General features: G+C 41.7%; 1 protein-coding gene across 2 annotated transcripts in view; it reads left to right on the forward strand.

Annotated features, from left to right (window-relative positions):
* Samd3 (sterile alpha motif domain containing 3) overlaps nt 1-20,288 on the forward strand; it is a 47,393-nt gene that overhangs the window by 21,077 nt on the left and 6,028 nt on the right. For both annotated transcript variants that reach the window (XM_052750636.1, XM_052750637.1), the window contains 2 exons: nt 3,166-3,333; nt 19,254-19,454. In XM_052750636.1, coding sequence (XP_052606596.1) covers nt 3,166-3,333; nt 19,254-19,454 — 369 coding nt within the window. The remainder of the gene's footprint in view (nt 1-3,165; nt 3,334-19,253; nt 19,455-20,288) is intronic.

The raw sequence follows: 20,288 nt of genomic DNA on the forward strand, positions 1-20,288 counted from the left end.
TCATTAATCTATACTTTGCCACATGGCTCATGGCTTACCGGCATCTTTACATGCTGTTTCTCATCGTGGCGGCTGGCAGTGTCTCTCTGACTCAGCCTTCCACTTCCCAGCTTTATTCTCCTCCTTGTCCCGCCTACACTTCCTGCCTAGCCAATGGCCAATCAGTGTTTTATTTATTGACTAATTAGCAACACATTTGCCATACAGAACATCCCACAGCAACTTGGTGCTGGATAATTACTAGTTCTCTGTAGTGAGGATCATCCTGAGCATCGTGGGACAGTGAGCAGGACCCTTGACACCCACCACATGTGTGTAGTGCCCTTTCCACTGCAATCACAAGACATGTCCTCAAACCCGTGAGATGTCTTCTGGGGAAGAGAAGGGCGCAGCATCAGCAGGCTGGTGAAGAGCTGCTGGTCCAGGTTCACTGGCTATTGAGGCATCTACCTTCATCCCGAGCGTTGTTTGTGTTACGTGATTGTTTAGAAGTTACTGGTGACATCTCTAAACACCTTTTGACTGTTTGTTGCATTATTTTTGCTGTATCAGGGATTGAACTCGGGGCTTCTTACATTTTAGGCAAGTGCTCTACCACAGAGCCACAGCCACAGTCTTTTCAGCGTAGGCCTCAGACGGATAATGACAGTTTCCTCTATAGCAACAATACTGTTTTTATGCCTATGAAAATTAATAATAGTTGCATGTCCCATACAATCTGTATTATGGATTGTATCCGATTCATCTGTTTCTGTTTTTTTCCCAATTTAGTCTCTTTGTCTTCTTTGTTTTCCCTGATATTTACTTTCTAGTCAAGTTGTTTTTTTTTTTTAATTCATTTTACATACTAACCACAGATCCCCCTCTCATCCCTCCTCCTGATCCCCCCATCTGGCCTTCCCTCTGGACCCATCTCCCCATGCCCTCCTCCAAAAGGGTAAGTCCTCCCATTCGGGGACAGCAGAGCCTGGTACATTCAGTTGAGGCAGGGCCAAGCCCCTCCCTGCTGCATCAAGAGTGAGCAAGGTATCGGACCACAGGCGATGGGATCCAGAAAGCCAGCTCATGCACCAGGGATAGATCCTGATTACACTGCCAGGGGCCCCTCCAACAGACCCAGCTACACAACTGTCTCCCGTATGCAGAGGGTCCAGTCTGGTCCCATGCAGGTTCCACAGCTGTTGGTCTAAAGTTCATGAGTTCCTATGAGCTTAGTTCAGTTGTCTCTGTAGATTTCCCCATCACGATCTTGACCACCCCCCCCTTGCTCATAGAATCCCTCCTCCCTCTCTTCGACTGGACTCCTGGAGCAGGCAAGTTGTTGTTGTTTTTTCCCCAGATGTCATTTAAGGTGATACACATGTTTCACTTATCTGAATGTTTCTTAATGATTAAATTTGGGTTTGCAACACAGGGTATGCACCCGCCCAGGGCTACAGATTGCCTCATATGCCACAAGAAGCGCGTAGCTTCAGAATGATTAGGAAAGCTGTGTTTGTGTAGGACTCTTCCCATCTTCTTTAGCTGGAGAATATGGGGAAGGAGGGATGATAAGTCCACAGCTCAAATATCTCCCACTGTGTCTACCTACCTCACACTGTTAAGCGAATAACTCACAATACGGGGCATATAGCAGGTGCTCACTAAACTCTCATAGAGTGAACACTTACATGGTTGGTCCTTTCCAGTTTGAGATATGCGTGAAGAGAGTCAGAAGGACTTGTTCATGGAATGATAACCTAGCAACTGATGGCTATAATAGCGTCTACTAGGTTCAGCACAGCTAGAGTCCTTTCTGAACTGTAGGAAACACAGAGACAAATATATTCGAGCTAGTTTATATTTCAGGACTGAGAAAAAAAGCACAAGCCATCTATTAGTTTTGTGCTGTTGTAAAACAATGGCAGAACCTATAAGCCTGTGGGAGGTGATGGAGCATCTCTGACTCACACATACCCAGGGGCTTAATCAAAGCACAAACCAGCCCCCTACTGAGCCTACGGAATGCCTCACCAGGACTTTCGAACTGTCAAGGTGCTTTATGAATAGCAGTTTATAAATATCTTCCACAAGTCACTATTTACAAGATTCTCTCTCTCTCTCTCTCTCTCTCTCTCTCTCTCTCTCTCTCTCTCTCTCTCTGATTTTTAGAGAAATGATTTCTCTGTATAGCCCCGGCTGTCCTGGAACTCACTCTGTAGACCAGGCTGGCCTCAAGATCTGCCTGCCTCTGCCTCCTGAGTATTGGGATCAAAGTGTGCACCACCACCATCTGGCATCACCAAGATTCTCTTAAAAACACAGTTTAGGAGTGTTCTCTCTCTCTCTCTCTCTCTCTCTCTCTCTCTCTCTCTCTCTCTCTTTTTCTCTCATTTAGTTCAGTCAGTAAAGTGCTTGCCACGTAAGCGTGGGACTCAAGTGTGATAGCCAACACTCACACCAAAAGCATGGTGATGCACACACTCTTATGATCCCAGCGCTGGGAAAGTGGAGAGAAACAGATCGCTGAAGACTAGTCAGCCAGCCCAGGCTAGTCATCAGGCCCCAGGCCAGTGAGAGACCAAGGTGGGTGGCTCCTGAAAAATTACACCCAACAGTGACCTCTGGCTTCCTTCCCTATGCATACACCTGCATGGAATGCACCCCTGCATAGGTACCTGCTTACACATAGTGCATTGGGCAGGAAAGATCATGCTGTTCCATTTGGTAGTGGAGGAACATAGACTAAAGGGTTACTTATGGAAAGTTACTTGGTCAGTACATACTAGATTTAGTACCGAAATCTAAATCTTCCCAACCTAGGCTACAGAGCTTTCTGGAGATCAAGGCATGCTGGAACTTGAGCCATGAAATCAGGAATGGCAATATCTGAATGCCAGATCTTGGACTAATGTTATCTCAGTGGTTCCATTCTCTCACAAGGAGATGAAGTACATTTGTTTGCTTGCTTTGTTTCCTTAGCTCTAATTGGGGGATTATAATTTGAACAGCAACATCACAAAATTGCTGTCAGGATAAATCTAAGGATAGATTTGTGGCTTCTATTATGATAATAAAATAAAAATAACTTCAGCCCTCAGGGTGATATACAAAAAATTGTGTTGTTCGACAGGATTATGCAATGTTCTTTAAGGACTGATTGGCCTGCTTTGTTATTTTACACAGTTTTTATGGAAACGAGCCCTCAAAGATCGCTTTAAATATGTTCGAAGACCCATAGAAGATGATGAACAAGTAATGAGAAATAAGTGTAAATTTGGACACCGAAGGGGCCAGACAAGGAAGTCTCTTGCCGACCTAGGATCTGATGAAATTAAAATTGTGCAGATAAAAGTTAGCCTGAACCCTAAACACTCTGACAACTACGGCTGATGAATGATGTGGCAATAAACTGTAGCATTAAAACAAGTGAGATGCCTTTTCAAAGTTACCAATAAAAAATGACGGTTTGCGTGGCTGACAGAACGTTTCTTAAAGAGGGTGTCAGTAAACATTGGGAGACCAATATGTTATTAAACATTTCATGACCAATTTTCTTCACAGACTTTGAAGAAACTGGAAAAAAAAATCCTTAAGTTCTGGTTTCCAGGGTTATCACTTTTCTTCTCATTCTATAATGCATTGCATATTCCCTTTTCCTCTTAGTTTTTGGAATGTCCCGTGGAGCTCAAACCTGTTTCAAATTCCTTATATGGCCAAAGATGACCTCAAATGGCTGACCTCCTGCTTTCACTTCCCAAATGCTGGGATTACAGGACTGTACTGTCTCACCTACTTGTGGCTCATGTTGTGATGTTCATATTACTAAAGAAAGTTGGATTCTTCTGTTCTGTTGTTGTTGTTGTTTGAGACAGGGTTTCTTTGTATAGCCTTAGCTGTCCTGGAACTAGCTTTGTAGACCAGGTTGGCTTTGAACTCCCAGAGATTTGCCTGTCTCTTCCTCCCAAGGATTAAAGGCATGCACCACCACTGCCTGGCTTGAAAGTTGGATTTTTTTTTTTTTTTTTTTTTGGTTTTTTGAGACAGGGTTTCTCTGTGTAGCTTTGCTCCTTTCCTGGAACTCACTCTGTAGCCCAGGCTGGCCTCGAACTCATAGAGATCCGCCTGGCTCTGCCTCCCAGTGCTGGGATTAAAGGCGTGTGCCACCACCGCCCTGGCTGAAAGTTGGATTCTTAATGTTAATTTATTCACTGATTTTGAGTCCTGGAGTTTGAACCCAGGGCCTTGTGCATGTTAGGTAAATGTTTTTCCACTGAACTGTGCTCCTAGGCCTAGGAACATCTTTTCTTTCTTTCTTTCTTTCTTTCTTTCTTTCTTTCTTTCTTTTTTTGAGACAGGGTTTCTCTGTGTAGCTTTGTGCCTTTCCTGGAACTCACTCTGTAGCCCAGGCTGGCCTCGAACTCACAGAGATCTGCCTGGCTCTGCCTCCCGAGTGCTGGAATTAAAGGCGTGCACCACCACCACCCGGCAGCCTAGGAACATTTTAATACTCACATTGCAGAAGTTAGGCGGTCTCCGGTCCTAAGGTTGCAGGGAGGCAGTTATCTGTAGTGTGGGTACAGAGCTCCATACTAGCTTCCCTCCTCTGCTGGTCTAGAAGGCTTCCAACTCCATGCTGTGAGTAGCTTCAAGCTGAGGACCAGGCAAAGCCTAGAGATTCCTCCTCCACCAAGAGGAGATCCTAGGAGTCTTAATATGTGTCCTTTAACTGTCTCAGAGCCCCAGATGTCCTCAGAAAAACAGACTCCTGTTTAAATTACTAATTACTAGCTACAATAATAGATTGAACTTCTTAGGAATGCTGTCCAAATTACCAAACACAGAAGCTGAATCTCTTGCCCTCCCAATTACATTTTGCACTTTACAGGGATTTTGTAAATCCTCATTCTTTACACATTTACATTATAGAATGTTTGTGATGTAAATATTCTATTTTTTTTTAGTCTAGTGTATTTGTTGATTGCTAGACTATTTGATTGTATCAGCTTTAATAGTATTTTTCTATGAACTCCAGTTTGATATCTTTTGTAAACCCTTCACTCCAGCATCATGCACCATGCAAAGTTCCCAGGCAGAGGTGCATTGCTGAAATACCTTATTGCAACTGTAAATGAGACTTTCACATGCTAAGTCAGTTAAGATACTATTCATTATGTGTCTTCTTTAGCAAAATGACAAGACCACTGAATGGTACCCTGAATTTAGTGAGGCATTTTTTTTTTTTTTTTTTTTTTAGAAATTTTGCTTGCACAATTCCAGATATAAACTAAAACCATAGTAACTATAGAAGCACACACTGGTAATCCCAGCACTTAGGGGACTCAGGCAGGAAGGCAGAAAGTTCAAGCTTGGTCTGAGCTATAGAAGGAGACACTGACTTGTAAAACGAGAGAAAATGAACAGAAATCATGACAAGATAGTCACATCGTCACATATGTTTTTAAATGTTTCACTTTTTTTTTTTTTTTTTTTTTTTTTTTTTTGGTTTTTCAAGACAGGTTTCTCTGAGTAGTATTGGTGCCTGTCCTAGATCTTGCTCTGTAGACCAGGCTGGCCTCGAACTGATCTCTGCTTCCCTAGTGCTGGGATTAAAGGCGTATGCCACCACCACCACCCAGCATTTCACATATTCTGAAAAAGTCACTCTAGAAAAGAACTGTATTATGTTATTGCTGCGTGACACTATGCCTGGGGAGATGTGAACAAGCATTTCACCCCAGACAGGAAACTGGTGACAGACCAAGTATGGATGTCACCAAAGTCTAACTTGGTAAACCAATGAGTTTTATTTGTTTTGCTTACAGGAATATGGGTGAGGGGTTATTTACAGGAGTAGAAATGACTCAAAGACGGCTACATTACCAAAGCCCAATGCAGCATGGGGACAGCTCACCCAGCTGGAAACCTGGAGCTTATTGCACAACTTACAGGCAGCACCGTGGGTTAGATGGTGTTCTTTCCGGGTGGTTCATTTGGTCTGAGCCTCTCAATGGTAGCTCAGCTTGCCTGAAAGTCTTCTGGGCAGCTCAGACGGTCTCTGCTTCTCCCAAGCGGCTAGGCTTATCTTCCAGTGTCTATGGGCAGTCTTTACTGCTTATAGCACCTTGAGGAGGGAGGGACCTAGTGAATCTGATTGGTTTCAGGGACTTCCTGAAGCTATTTTAAGTTGTTTACTTCCTGTCTTTTTTTTTTTTTTTTTTTTTTTTTTTGGTTTTTCGAGACAGGGTTTCTCTGTGTAGTTTTGCGCCTTTCCTGAAACTCACTTGGTAGTCCAGGCTGGCCTCGAACTCACAGAGATCCGCCTGGCTCTGCCTCCTGAGTGCTGGGATTAAAGGCGTGCGCCACCACCACCCGGCTTACTTCCTGTCTTAATAAACATCTGTGCAATATGGAATGTTTCACCTTTCCTTAGAAAAATCCTGTTGCTTCTCTTCCCTGTAGACATTCTGTTTTTAAACTATCCCATTGTTTTACCACCCCTTTAACATTGTGTTTTTCTCTAGGATGAAAGTTTTTAACCTCAAGGATACTACTACATAAGAATTGTGCGTAAATTGATATCCTTCCAAAAACTAGATTTTTTTTTGTTACATTGAAAGTAAAGTTCCATCGTAAGTGAATTAGAAAAAAAAATTCAGTTCCATTTTCCCTCTTTTCATGGTTCATATCTCACTGAAATAATTTGGAACTGATGAGTGATAAAATTGAATAAATAACAATTGTCTCCTGCATTAAAACTTAATGTCTCCATAGGATCCGAGGTCACACTGAGAAGCACAAGTTGATATTGAAGTTTTTCTTCTGTTCGTATAACATCTTTGATTCCCTTTTTGTATATTGTCCCTTGTCAAAGCACCTTGTAAGGGTCTGAGAAAATGCTGAAGGAAGACCCCAGATTCAAATAGTATGCAAGAGCAAAGAGCGTTTATTTACCAGCATATGTGGGGGTCATTCACCTGTACAACATGGCAATGACCCTGAGAGAAGTGTGCAGGCCACTTTTAAGCACAGCTAGAGGAGTTTTAGGGATGGTTAGGATATCTTAAACACAACTGGTTAAGCAAGCAGCAGTTACATTAGTATATTTTTAGTTGGCTGAAGTTTTATCTTTGCACATACTTGGGTTCCTTCAAGAGGGTTGCAGGAACTGTCCTTGAGACATTGTGCGGTTGACTCAGGCCTTGTTTGTGCTCTCTCCCTCATCCCTGAATGCCATTTGTTGATAAATGGCCCTTTGTTAGGAGAGACACCTGTTTGACCCACTCAGAGAAGTGAAACCTAAATTTAGTTGTAAAAGTGGCAAAGTTTAAACCCTTCACCTTAGAATTGTTCAGAGCTACAGTATGTGTGGGTCTTCTCTTCCAGACCCTCAATGGTGCCTACATCATGTGATGGACCCCTCTAAGGCCTACACATGGGGATTATTTAAAAAAGAAGAGGGAATCAAAATTTTCAGGGTTAGGCTTTATTTTGTAATTAAACTTTGAGTTACCTTCCTGCCATCTAAGCTAAAAAGGTGATTGGTTATTTTTTTTTATATCTGAGGAGACAACATTTTTCCTGGGAGAGAAATCTCATTGGAAGTATTTACTTATTTCCCCTTTTCAAATGGAACTGTAAATCACTGTCTTCAAAGTCTACAGCCTCTCTGTTGATGATTGTGTGTTCTATAAAGTCATAAGCTTTTAAAGGATGGAACACATAATCCATGTATTTCTACACACACACACACACACACACACACACACACACACACACACACACACACATGCATATCCTGTGGTAATAAAAAATGTATGAATTTGAGTATGGATGTTAGAAGAATCTCAATACATTGGATTTATTTCATGGCATCTAGTATCTCATACTGATTGCCTAAATTACTTTCAATCCCCATTTTGACCTTCTGATAGCTCTCTTAAGGCTTGAACATCAAAGATGTTTGGGCTTAAATATTGTTGGGAAATTCTCATATTTAAAAGTTCCTTGACTAGGTCAATATTTACACACTATGGAAAAATAAATCTATTTCATATGCTGTAGAGATGCAAAGTATTGGTGTAGGCAAGAAGCAGAAAGCTGCCCATGCATGTAAGGCAGGGAAGAGGGATTGGTCCCTTAGAGGAAGGGATGTGGGAGGAGAAGGGATTGGTTTGATTGGCTTTGTTTTCTGCTTTTATTTTTTTCCTCCCTTTTGGTGATAGGAAACAAGAATGGAGACTATCTCAAGGAACAAAGACAGGTTTCTTAGTCCTATCACATAGCTTCCATAAATAATCAAAGTCACTTATGTGGCTCTGAACAGGGACTACAGATCCTTTGTTCCTAATCCTTACCTTCTACAGTCTCATGGTTTAGCTCTGCACAAACTATGCTGTAGCTGAAATTATCCTGTTCCTGCCTGGCTCCTGTGGCCCTCAGACCCAAGCAAACACACAGAGACATATTATTTATGTATGTATATGTATATGTTTATGTATATGTATATGTATGGCCTAATGGCTCAGGCTTCTTGCTAGCTGTTCTTATATCTTAAATTAACCCATTTCTATAAATCCATACCTTGCCACATGGCTCATGGCTTACTGGTACTTTACATCCGGCTCCCCATGACAGTGGCTGGCAGCATCTCTCTGCCTCAGCCTTCCACTTCCCAGCATTCTCCTTTCTCCTTGCCCCACCTACACTATCCTTTCTGTCTGGCTACTGGCCAATCAGCGTTTTATTTATCAATCAATCATAGCAACATATATTTACAGCATACAGGACATCCCACAACACTTTGATATTTGGCTACAGTGCCCAAAGCAAGAGTAATGCCAATGCCCCACCTGGGGGTGTGTGTGCTGGGGTACCTCTGACTGCTCCACCAACCCTTCCACTGTATCTTAAGGATGCCTTGCCTTGCCAGGATTCTAGGCGACATCTCGAGACCCATCCCTCAAGAAGCTGGGTATTTTGCCTTAAAAAATGCCTTTCCAACCTCCAGAACTCATGGTGCTGCTTGCCTGGTCTTCTAGCAGCAGCTACTCCATCACTTCCTAAGCATTTGACTTTCAGTGTCAAAAGAAACAGAACAGGAGAAAGGCTGAGAGCAGGGTCATGGTAACCTGCTGTGAGTCAGTGAACGTGTCCAGATAATCCACAACCAAATAATTTGTTGTTCCATGCATTGAACACTATGCTTCCTTTTCTTTTTTAAAAAAATTAATTCTTGGAGTGTATGTATGATGTTATGTGCTCGTGTGCATCCCACAGTGAGCGTGTGGAGCTCAGAGGACAACTTTGTGGAGTCAGTTCTCTCCTTCCCTCTTCATGTGGGTTATGGGGATTGGACTCAGGCCTTATGCAGTATGCAATTTGGCCCAATGACCCACATCACTCTCTTGCTCACTCACTTTTTAAAAATTCTGTTTAGTTTCCTCTTAATTGTATTTTATTGTATATTTCTTGATGAATATGCTGGCTAGTCTCATGTCAACTAGACACACAAACTAGAGTTATCTGAAAGGAGGGAAACTCAACTGAGAAAATGCTTCCATAAGATCCAGCAACAAGGCATTTTCTTAATTAGTGATTGATGAGGGAGGGCCCAGTCCATGGCGGGTGGTTCCTTCCCTGGGCTGGTGGTCCTGGGTTCTATAAGAAAGCAGGCTGAGCAAGCCAGTAAGCAGCACCCCTCTATGGCCTCTGTGTCAGCTCCTAGCCCCAGGTTTCTGCCCTGTTTGAATTCCTGTCCTAACTTCCTTCAATAATGGACAGCTCTGTGGAAGTGTAAGCCAAATAAACCCTTTCCTCCCCAACTTGCTTTTGGTCGTGGTGTTTCACTGTAGCAATAGAAACCCTAACTAGGGCAGTAAATTAATAAAAATGCTATAGATTCTCAAAACAGATCATTTAACCTTAGTGATTGTGCACATTGCTGATGTTTTCTCTTCTACTCCGTTGTTGCCTTGGTCTCATGACACCCCACACTGCATTTGCTTCTTCACATTTGTGACTGAATGCTTGTCACCCATGCTTCATGCAAAGGCCATGTTTATTGCCCGTGGATGACGAACTACTTCAGAATAAGCGGAAGGATGGCTGGTCTCCTATTGGACTCATCCCAGGACTGCTTTGCAGTATGTGACTTCTCATGCTACAAAAGAACCACAGACTAGGAGAGCGGTATTGCATCCAAGTAGGATCCCTGGGCCAGGAGAAGCTTCTAAATACTGGCCAGCCCAAGGAACCCCATCATCAATGCCGTCTTGCTCCTTTGGAGGCTGCTGTGACAGTATGAAGAAAGCTACAGGGAAGAGTCCTGTTTGTGTTGCTCTCATCCAGCAAGGGGGCTAGGGCACCTGCTGTACACAGAGACACTGGACCTTGGAACCCCACACAGTATCACAGGCTGAGGCTTACTCTTTTTCAGGTGTCTCTTTACCCAAAGGATCACTTGGAGACCCTCTGGGTCTCTTCTAAACACCCCAACAAGCCATTGGGATATAAACACTTTTAAAGAATTTATTGAGAGAAGACCTTACTATGGAGCCTTGGCTGGCCTAGAACTTGCTATGTAGACTAGGCTGGCCTTGAATTCACAGAGATCTGCCTGCCTCTGCCACTCGAGTCCTGCAATTAAAGGTGTGCGCGCCACCATGCCCAGCTTTATTATTTTTTTTTTCATTATGTGTATATGTGTGTGCATCTGTGTGTGGGTATGTACATGTGTGTGAAGGTGACCACAGAGACCAGAAGGGTCTGATCCCTTGGGGCTTGAGTTACAAGTGGTTGGGAGCCACCTGGCCTGTGTGCTGGGAGCCCAACTTGTGTCTTCTGTAAGAGTGGTCCATCTTCTTAACTTATCCAGCCCTCTAAACATATCCTTTGAAATAGCTAAATTCTTAATACTTTGTGGGGAGGGCATGGGGTGCTTGCTTAGTATGCACGAGTCCCTGGGTTCCATTCTCATTTAAAAAAAAGAAAGAAAGAAAAGAATGAACAAATAAAGACAATTTAGAAACATTTGAATACTATGTTTGATTAGCACACACTTTTTTTTTTCTTTTTAAGTTACTCTTGGGAGCTCCTTTTGTAGCCAATAGTGTTCTCAGTCCATTACCGGTTGGCACTCATGGCAATAACCATGCTTGGCCTGAGCAGTGCTGGGGACTCCAGGCTTCCACTTTGCTTCTCTGTGACATTTCTGTCCCTCTGTCAGCCTCCTGGAGTCGTGGATGTGTCCCCGAGGATCCGGCTGGTCCTGCCTTCCTCCACATGGGCTTCAGAGTCTGTGTCTTCGTTCTCTAGTCAGCGAGGGAGATCTGTGAGAAGCATTGCCACGTGCTGTAATAAAACTGCTTGAAAAGCAGAAAAAATTGTTTTGCTTTATATAAATGCATCCACGTTTCATTTCCCTCCCTAAGACATTTGGAAATCCTTCTCAGCCTTCAGTCGAGAGATAGATTGTTTCCATTGTGACCTTAATTTTAAGGACACTTCTCAGAGTCTGAAACATGGAAGAAAATAAAATGAACATTTGTCCCCCTGGGATGTGAAACTTGGAAATTTGGATCTCTCTCTCTCTCTCTCTCTCTCTCTCTCTCTCTCTCTCTCTCTCTCTCTCTCTCTCCCTACCTATATGATATGTAGGATAATGACATAGGAATTTAATAGATGGTTTTAATGGTGCCCTTCCATCCCAAATCTTTCCAAATATTTGCTAAATAAATGAGAAAAGCTAAACAAATTGCGACTTGTTAAGTTACCAACACTATATTTACCATTCAGCTCTCCTTAAAGCATTTTCCTATTTATTCAGTATGTACGCACCTCCTGTGTTTAAAGTTGTGAAGTGGTGTTTTGTGTTACTTGGTTTGGCCCAGAAATAAAATGGGTTGCAAGTTGTGCCAAAGCCTGCTCAGGAATCCTAGCAGAGTCCCCATGGCTGTTTCTCAGGGTATTGCTATTTGTTTCACGCTGCAGCTGACACACAGTGATTAATTGCATAAATACTCATTATTTTTATATCCGCTTCCACAGATGTTTCTCTCTTGGTCCAAAACCAAACTAGACAGCAGAAAATGGAGAAAACTGTTGACAGTTTGCTGTATTCCAGATAGAATGCAATTATTGCCATCAGCGGGCAGCTAATCCACTAATGCTGGGAAGTTTTACAAGTCAGCTGAATACTCGGAGGCACTGGGCGAGACTTATGGAGCAAACTGCTTGCTGATCGCCTGAGATGCAGGCCGGCATGCTAGCCCAGAGGCTGATCAGAATCCAGAGGGAAAACATCATTTCCAAATTCCACTTAATGACAATAAAATTAAAGACAGGCACAACTGGAACTTGGTATGAACATACCCCCCAGCTTCCAACATGGCACTCTTCAACAGAAGTACAAGATGAACCACATAGGTAATTTCTAATTTTCTAGGAACCACACTATGAAAGGTAAAAAGAAGCAGATGGGATTGGTGTTAATAGTACCTTTTACTGAACCGACTATGGTCACCACATTATCATTTCAATGTGTAATCACTATAAAAAAATCAATGATATAGTCTACATTCTGTCTTTGCATATGAAATCTAGTATTACCAGCATGCCCTTCGAATGAACTAGCCACATTTAAGGTGATCAGAAGCCACAAGTGCCTAGTGCTTACCATGTTGTGTCCTTCAAGTCCATTTAACCTTGGAAAAAATAAAGAATAAGAACATGACACTCAATATAGGACATTATAGTAGCAGACTGCATTTTACGCAGTGCCATTAAAGTACATGTTTGATAGCATACTGTACACAATGCCATTAAAGTAGATTTTTGATAGTATACTGACAGTATACTAAAGGAGAATGAGAATTTTTAAATAGCATGCTTAAAGTTTTAAAAAATTGTATATGTAAAAGTGGTTTGCCTGCTTCTTCATCTGTGTACCACATGCACACCTGGTGTCCTGGAGGCCAGAAAAGGGCATTGGATAAACTGGCATTGAAGTTTCTCAGAGCTGTGAGTCACTATATGTGTGCTAGGAATCCAACGCAGGTCCTCTGAATGACCAGCCAGTGCTCTTAACTGCTGAGCCATCTCCCTAGCCTCACTTTGTTTTTGATGCTGGCTCTGAGATAGCCCAGGTTAGCCTTGAATTCACTCTGTAGCCAAAGGTGACCTTAAACTCCCATCTTCCTGCCTCTACTTTCCAAGTGTTGGCATCCCACTTGGATGTGTACCACCACACTTGGCTTATAACAACACCCTTTCTTTGCAGAATCATTCAGACTGCAGAGTCTAAAACAAAAGTATGCTTGGAAAAAATGTAACTTGAGTTTATTCACCTCTGGGAGGAAGAAAAGGTTTAATTACATTTTTAAACCACCCTTTATCTTCCCTTTTCAAAAGCAGACTCAGTTGTCTATTGGTATCTAATGTGGACATGTTTATCTTCTCATCTCTGTCCCAGCCATCACCTTAGACTCCAACATTCTAGCTGAATCTCTAGGGGTGACAGAGACCACTCCACAGCTAAGAGCAAGGCAAAGGAAGATCTAGTGTGTCTTAATTCAACTGGAGTTCATGTGTTGAACAACTGATGGTGATTCCCTTGAGGCCACTGTCCTGTAGTGTCCTTTCCTGTTTCCCGGGGCAGGAGTGGTGTCTTCAGTCTTCTGCCTTTCTTCCTCTTCCCTTTGCCTCTGCTCTTGTGAGAGAGCACATCCCACATTGTCTTTATGAAAGACACCTCAATGACAGTTCTGTGAGCATCAGATGTGCTCATCCCCAAGTCCCCTCCGCCCGGTGTTCACTGCTAGGGAATGAGCCTTGGGAACAAGAGAAGCAGGTCTACACTGGAAGAAACATCCTCTTTCCTCCGGCCATCTCTGTGTTTGAAAAGTTGCTTTGTCTTTAAGGATCTCAATGTGCTCATTCCTAAGGAGAGAGATCTGGATCAACCAATTTCTAAATTCCTTCTAGCTCTGACAATATAAAGGTCATTAGTAGTACATCTAATAACAGATGAGTCTGAGAGCAAAGTATTGAGAACAAGAATATTGAGATCTTAAAATTCTGATGCACTCTTCTAATAAGTAAATACACTCAATCTGGGACACAAACCCTAAACGTTGCTAGTCATATTAGTAGCTCAAATAGTAGCTGTGTAGATATTTCGCTGTCATAATGGGTAAGGGATGATATAATGCATATAGTAGTTTATAAATGTCAATTTAAGCAACAACAAAATTTCATTATATTTCAATGGTGGCAAGCTGTTCCTGTAACTCAAATTTAGATTCCATTTTACTTCTTAACAAATATGACATTTTCTTTTTGTTAAAAGGTACTTTCTATGCATTTGAGATAATACAAAATGTGTGGTGTGTGGCATATACACAGTTTGTGAGACAAAATGGACACCAGGAGTGACATTCAGCTTACAAACGGATCACTGCTGATACCATTGTATGGGCCCAAGTTTCCCTCCCCTCCCCCAGCAGTCACCTTGCCAACACCACGGCATCTGGAAGTAACTGTGCCTTGGAATTTTATGTCATCGTTCACCAGCTTTTTAAGACAATGACCTTTTTTTGTCATCCTTGCAAAAGTTCCCAATGAATCTATTGTTCCATGTGGCTTATTTTTGAGACGTGGAGTCATGAATATGATTGACTTGGAAAACTTCCTGTTTTCCACTTGCTGTAATGTCTTTGGGATCCAACCAGGGTATTAAGTTCAATGGAGCATTTCTTTATTTTTATAGGGATTGGTAATCCAATGTGACAGGGAACCCTGCTGGATCTGGCTGCTCTCCTGTCCACCATCATCTGCCTTGGGTCTGGCTTTGGCTGTTAGGACATGCTATTTTGGTTCCTATGCAGGAGCTTTTGCCAAAGACTTCTGCTTATCGTGGAACTGCGGGCTTAGAGATTGTGTAAATATGCAACTTTGTGAGACAGAGCTCGATTGTTTTTGTAAGTCATTGTAGACATTTGGCTCCCTGAGCAACACTTACCATTGGATCTCTTTCGCACTCAAAACTACTGGAAATAAATCGGTGTTTTCTTGGTCCTGATTTTCATTATAATTACTTATGAATTGATCATATCTTCGTATATTTGTAAATGGCTCACATTTACTTCTCTGTAAAATTCCTGTTCATGTTTTTGACCATTTTTCCCCTGTGAGCTTTTTTCTTATTTGCAAGAATTATAAATATCTATATCTTTTATTCGTATATCATTGCTTTATCAATTATGTCCACTGTAAGTATTGTCATTCAGTCTGTGTCTTTCCTTTTAAATTTCTTTCTGCTTGTGTTTTGACAGACAGTTGTCATTTTAATACAATTATTATTATCAATCTCTCTTTTTATTTAATGTCTTTAGGAAATCTTTTCCTAAAAAGTTTTTTTATCGCCTTGAAGTGATAAAAATATTCCTCTATTTCCTTTAATTTTTAAAAAGCATTTTGCCTTTAATATTAAAGTCTTTAAACCATGGAGGATTTTTTTTTTTCGTTTGTGGACAAAATAATGCTGTATACCTTTGTAAAATAGCCCTTCTCTTCCCCAGGGACCTGTGGTGTGTTTTGTTGCTTCTCTGGTTCTGTGTCTGAAAGTGTGTTGTACTCCATGGCTCCAGCCACCTACCTCTGCAACAACAGCAGCATTCTTTGACTGCACAGCTGTGAAACATCTGGATACCTTCCCATCACTCCCTTATTCTTTTTCAGAAGAACCTCATGCTTGAATTTTAAATTGTTTTATTAGTGTGTGTGTGTGTGTGTGTGTGTGTGTGTGTGTGTGTGTGTGTGTATGTAGGCACAAGCATGAAGCCCAGAAGACAAAGCTCAGGAATTGGCTCTTTCCTGACACCTTGTAGGATCCAGGGGTTGAGGTGAGATCATCAGTCTGTACATCAGTTGCTCTACCAACTGAACATCTCATGGGCCCAATCTTGGTTTTTTTACATGTTTTTTTTTTCATGAGTTTTAGAATTTGATCAAGTTACTAGTTGTTTTTGCTTTTGATAGTTACCTTTTTTAAAAGAAAAAAAGATTTATTTTCTGTTTATTTATGTGTATGTATATCTGTGTCTATGTGCACATACATGCACTTGCATGCAAGTACCCATAGAAGGCAAAAGGGGACATCAGATCCCCTGGGGGCTGGGTTTACAGGCAGTTGCTAGCTAACTAACATGGGTTCGGGAAACCAAACGCTGGTCATCTGAAAGAGCAGTAAGTGCTTTTAACTGCTGGGTCATCTCCCCAGCTCCAGATAGTTTATATAGTAATAGGAATATTGTTGAATCTATAATTCTTTTTAGAAAAAAAAATGACTTCTTACAAGTTGAATCTTTCTAACTGTAAATGGTCAATCCACACATTTAGTTATTACTGTAGTTTTCTTCCTGCACTTTGTGAGTGCCATTTCTTAGATTTAAATTCTAATTACATTAAAAGTACTTTATTATTATTTTTTGAAATAGTAAAAATATTTCCTAGCTGAGTGAAATGGCACATTCCTGTAATCTCAACATTTAAGAGGCAGAAGTAGAAGGTTTGAAGAGTTGGAAGCCAGCCAGGGCTATATGGTAAAATTCTCTTGAAACAAAATATATTTTTTATTTGTTAGCACATGATGTTTATTGATTTGTTTTCACCAGTTCAGAAAATCTCCCTGCAGTCATAGGGTGCATCCTTTCGTGTCTTTCTTAATCTCATAACCTAGGGAAAGTTAAAATTCTTTTTTATCTCTAGATTTTATAACATATTTTTCTTTCTTTTTAATTGTATTATGGTGTGTGTGTGTGTGTGTGTGTGTGTGTGTGTGTGTGTGTGTGTGTGTGTGTGTTAGTATGACTTGTGGGACTTGGCTCTCTCCTTATACTATGCGGATTCTGGGATTGAACTGGGGTTAAACTTGCTGGCTGTGCCTTTACCCCTGAACCATCTTACTGGTACCTGTTTCTCTTTCTTTGTCACAGCAGACAGCTGTATAAGAATACAAAACAGTATGTATAGCCGGGCGGTGGTGGCACACGCCTTTAATCCCAGCATTTGGGAGGCAGAGCCAGGCGGATCTCTGTGAGTTCGAGGCCAGCCTGGGCTACCAAGTGAGTTCCAGGAAAGGAGCAAAGCTACACAGAGAAACCCTGTCTCGAAAAACCAAAAAAAACCAAAACAAAACAAAACAAAAAACCCACAAAAAACCCAGTATATTTGACATGTCTCTGATTTTAAGGAGAATCCTTTTTAAAAAATTACCATTCAAAAATGATGATAGCTTGAGGTTTTTTTTTGCTCAATAACTATATTTTTTTTTTAATTTGTTGTTTTTCTCTGATGAATGTTTTTCCCTTAGGCCATAAATAGATGTGGAACTATGTGAAATACTCTTGAACGTTATTTGAAATGATCATGTTTTCATCTCAAACTGACTCAGGCACTGTATAAGGTTTATGTATCTTTGGACAGGGCCAAGTAAATGATGGAGCTTTTAATACATTACATTTCTCTTTTATGTCTCAAACCTTTCCATAATAGTGGCTCCCAGATTGGGATTTCAGCATGACAGCGTGTGAAATGTTAGGAGAAGTCAATCACATTTCTCTTTAGTTCCATAGTTCCTTTGCAATGTTGAATGATCGCTGCATTTCAGTGATAAGTCCGTCAGTTTTCTTGATTCCTAGTATTTCAACCTCTTCCATGAGTGTGATCTGAATTCCCCTTACACTGTTCTTTCATTTGAAGGTAATATCAGAGAGGCATTGTAAAACGGCTGGAGGCATTCTCTTTTTTTCCTTAATTCTCTGGCAAAATTTGCATAAATTTAGAGCACTCAGCCTCAAATGTCAAGTAGAATTTAGCTCTAAAACCCCTAATATTTCTTTGTGGAAAGATTTCTATCTTCTAATGGAATTTATGTAAGACTGGAGAGATTTCATTTTAAGCTGTTGTGATGAATTACATTTTTCTAGGAATTCTCATGGTCTATGTCTGGCTAGCCATCCTGAGCCCACAGGCAGCGGGATGGACATGAAGTTTCCCTAGCATTTGTAACGCTTTGACGCCAGAGCACTCCGGCCCCTTAATACTGTCTTCCTCCCTGACAGGCAACAGCTGTCTGCATCCTGGTGCGCTAGACTGCTGGTTAACTTTCAGCCAAACGTAGTCAGCTGAGTTCCTCAAAATGAATTGTTATAGGAAGGTTTCCCTCCAAGCTGTTTGTCTTGGAATTTCTTAACAAGGGTATGTGAGATGTTCTGTAGCTACTCCCAACCTACCTACCCAGTGTATAATGAACAAGACTGACCCATCGATGAGTCATTGTCACAGAAACCAGTTAGTTGTTAGTTTGAATTTTGGTGACCTTGGCAACTATTAAAAAGGTGCTTAAAAAAAAAGAGCTGGGTGGACTTCTCAGTGGGTAAAGCATTTATCGAATAACCATGGATGCAGTGCCATGAACCTGCAATCTAAGTCCATTGATGGGGATGTAAAGACAGGAGGAGCCCTAGGACTCCCAGTCAGCCAGTCTAGTCAATGGGGAGCAGCAGGTTCAGTAAAAGCCCTGTCTAAAAAAAAAAATTATTGACAATGATCAAGGAAGATACCTAATGTCAACCTCTGATCTCTACACTCATGTGCATACATGTGTACATACCCCTGCGCGCGCGCACACACACACACACACACACACACCTGCACAAAAGAGAAAAGTAACAAAACCTTTATTGAAACCTTTTCCTGTCTTCTAAGAATTAAATGCATAGAAATAACACTGTGGTATGATGTGAATTTTCTGGATATTCTGAATCCACGTAACCAGATAAGTAGGACTAATGTAACGCTTTTAACCTTGTCAAGACCACAGGAGGCTGGAACGATGGCTCAGAAGCTAACAGCACTTGCTGCTATTTATTACCAAGAACCTGGGTTCAGTTTCAGCACTCAGATCAACCAGCTCACAACTGCCAGTTCAACATGGTACACAGACAGACAAATAGACATGCACGCATAAATAAAAACAAATACTTTAAAAAAAAAAGCATAGACTATAATTCCACTGTAAGTAACTATCTAATTTGCTTTCATAAATGACTGTCCCTTGGTTAACCATGTCCAAGGCCAAGTGAAATTACACATGGCACCTTAGGGATACATCATAAAGAGTGCAATAACAGCTTCTCAGAGAGCTGGGTTTCCGTAAAGTATTCAATTGCCTTGAAACATGAGATTAACTGATACTTTAAAATATTTGGCAGGAAGAATCTGTTTGTTTAGATACAGAAGTGAACGAACATATTCGCTGGTTCCAGCGAGAGTATGTGAAAACAGACAAGGACTGGAGAGAAATTAACAAGAGGATGAGTCAGAATTTGGAAATCAGAAGAAAGATGATTGGCTGCCGAACACCTCTCAAGGACATTCTTAACATGTTTCCTTTCCTGAAGTGCCCTAACCAGGCAAGCTACTCACTTAGAACAGTCTCTGTTCTTGGCATCACGTTCTTTTTTCTCCCTCTTGCCTCTGGAGTAGTGACCAGACAGCCTGGCAAGACAGTGGGTGTGACTCTCCGTAGGGTGTGAGCAGGACAGTTGAGCCAATCAGAACTGCAGGAAGTCGCTTCCAGACACCCAGCCCTGCTGTCTTGAGGATTAGAGCTTCCTGTAGAGCACACTATGGGGGTGAGGCGGAGGTATCTCTACTGTAGGGTATTTTGTCACGTGAATAATTGCGTTTTGCGTGCATTTAGACAATTAAGTTGTTTATGCTCAGAACTCTTCCCAAGTAACATTTTTCTGTCTTTTAAATTATCAAATCATTTCATAAAGCATCTTAGGGTTTCTATTTCTATGATAAAATACCATAACCAAACGCCAGTTTGGGAAGAAAGGGTTTATTTGGCTTACACTTTTACATCATAGTCCTTCACCCGGATTATGGAACCCAGAGGCAGAAACTGAAGCGGGACACCATGGAGGTACAGTGCTTATCGGCTTGCTCGCCATGGCTTGCTCAGTTTGCTTTCTGAGCCGGGATCACCTGCCCAAGGTGTGGCCCTGTGCGCAGTGAGCTGGGCCATCCCACACAAAGTGTCAGTCAAGGCAATGCCCTGCACAGGCTTGCCTATGTGCGAATCTGACAGGAATGATCTCCATTGAGTTTCCCTCTTCTCAGATGAGTCCAGGTTTGGATCATGTTGAGAAAAATCAACCAGGGCATGAAGTGATCTTCCTGCTCCACGGTCCTGTAACGACTCAGAGTTGATTTGCTGGGCATGTAGGTGCTGAGGCAGA

Source organism: Peromyscus californicus, unplaced genomic scaffold, assembly GCF_007827085.1.
Source record: "Peromyscus californicus insignis strain IS unplaced genomic scaffold, ASM782708v3 Scaffold_22__1_contigs__length_63687245, whole genome shotgun sequence".
NCBI classification, from domain to species: Eukaryota; Metazoa; Chordata; class Mammalia; order Rodentia; family Cricetidae; genus Peromyscus; species Peromyscus californicus.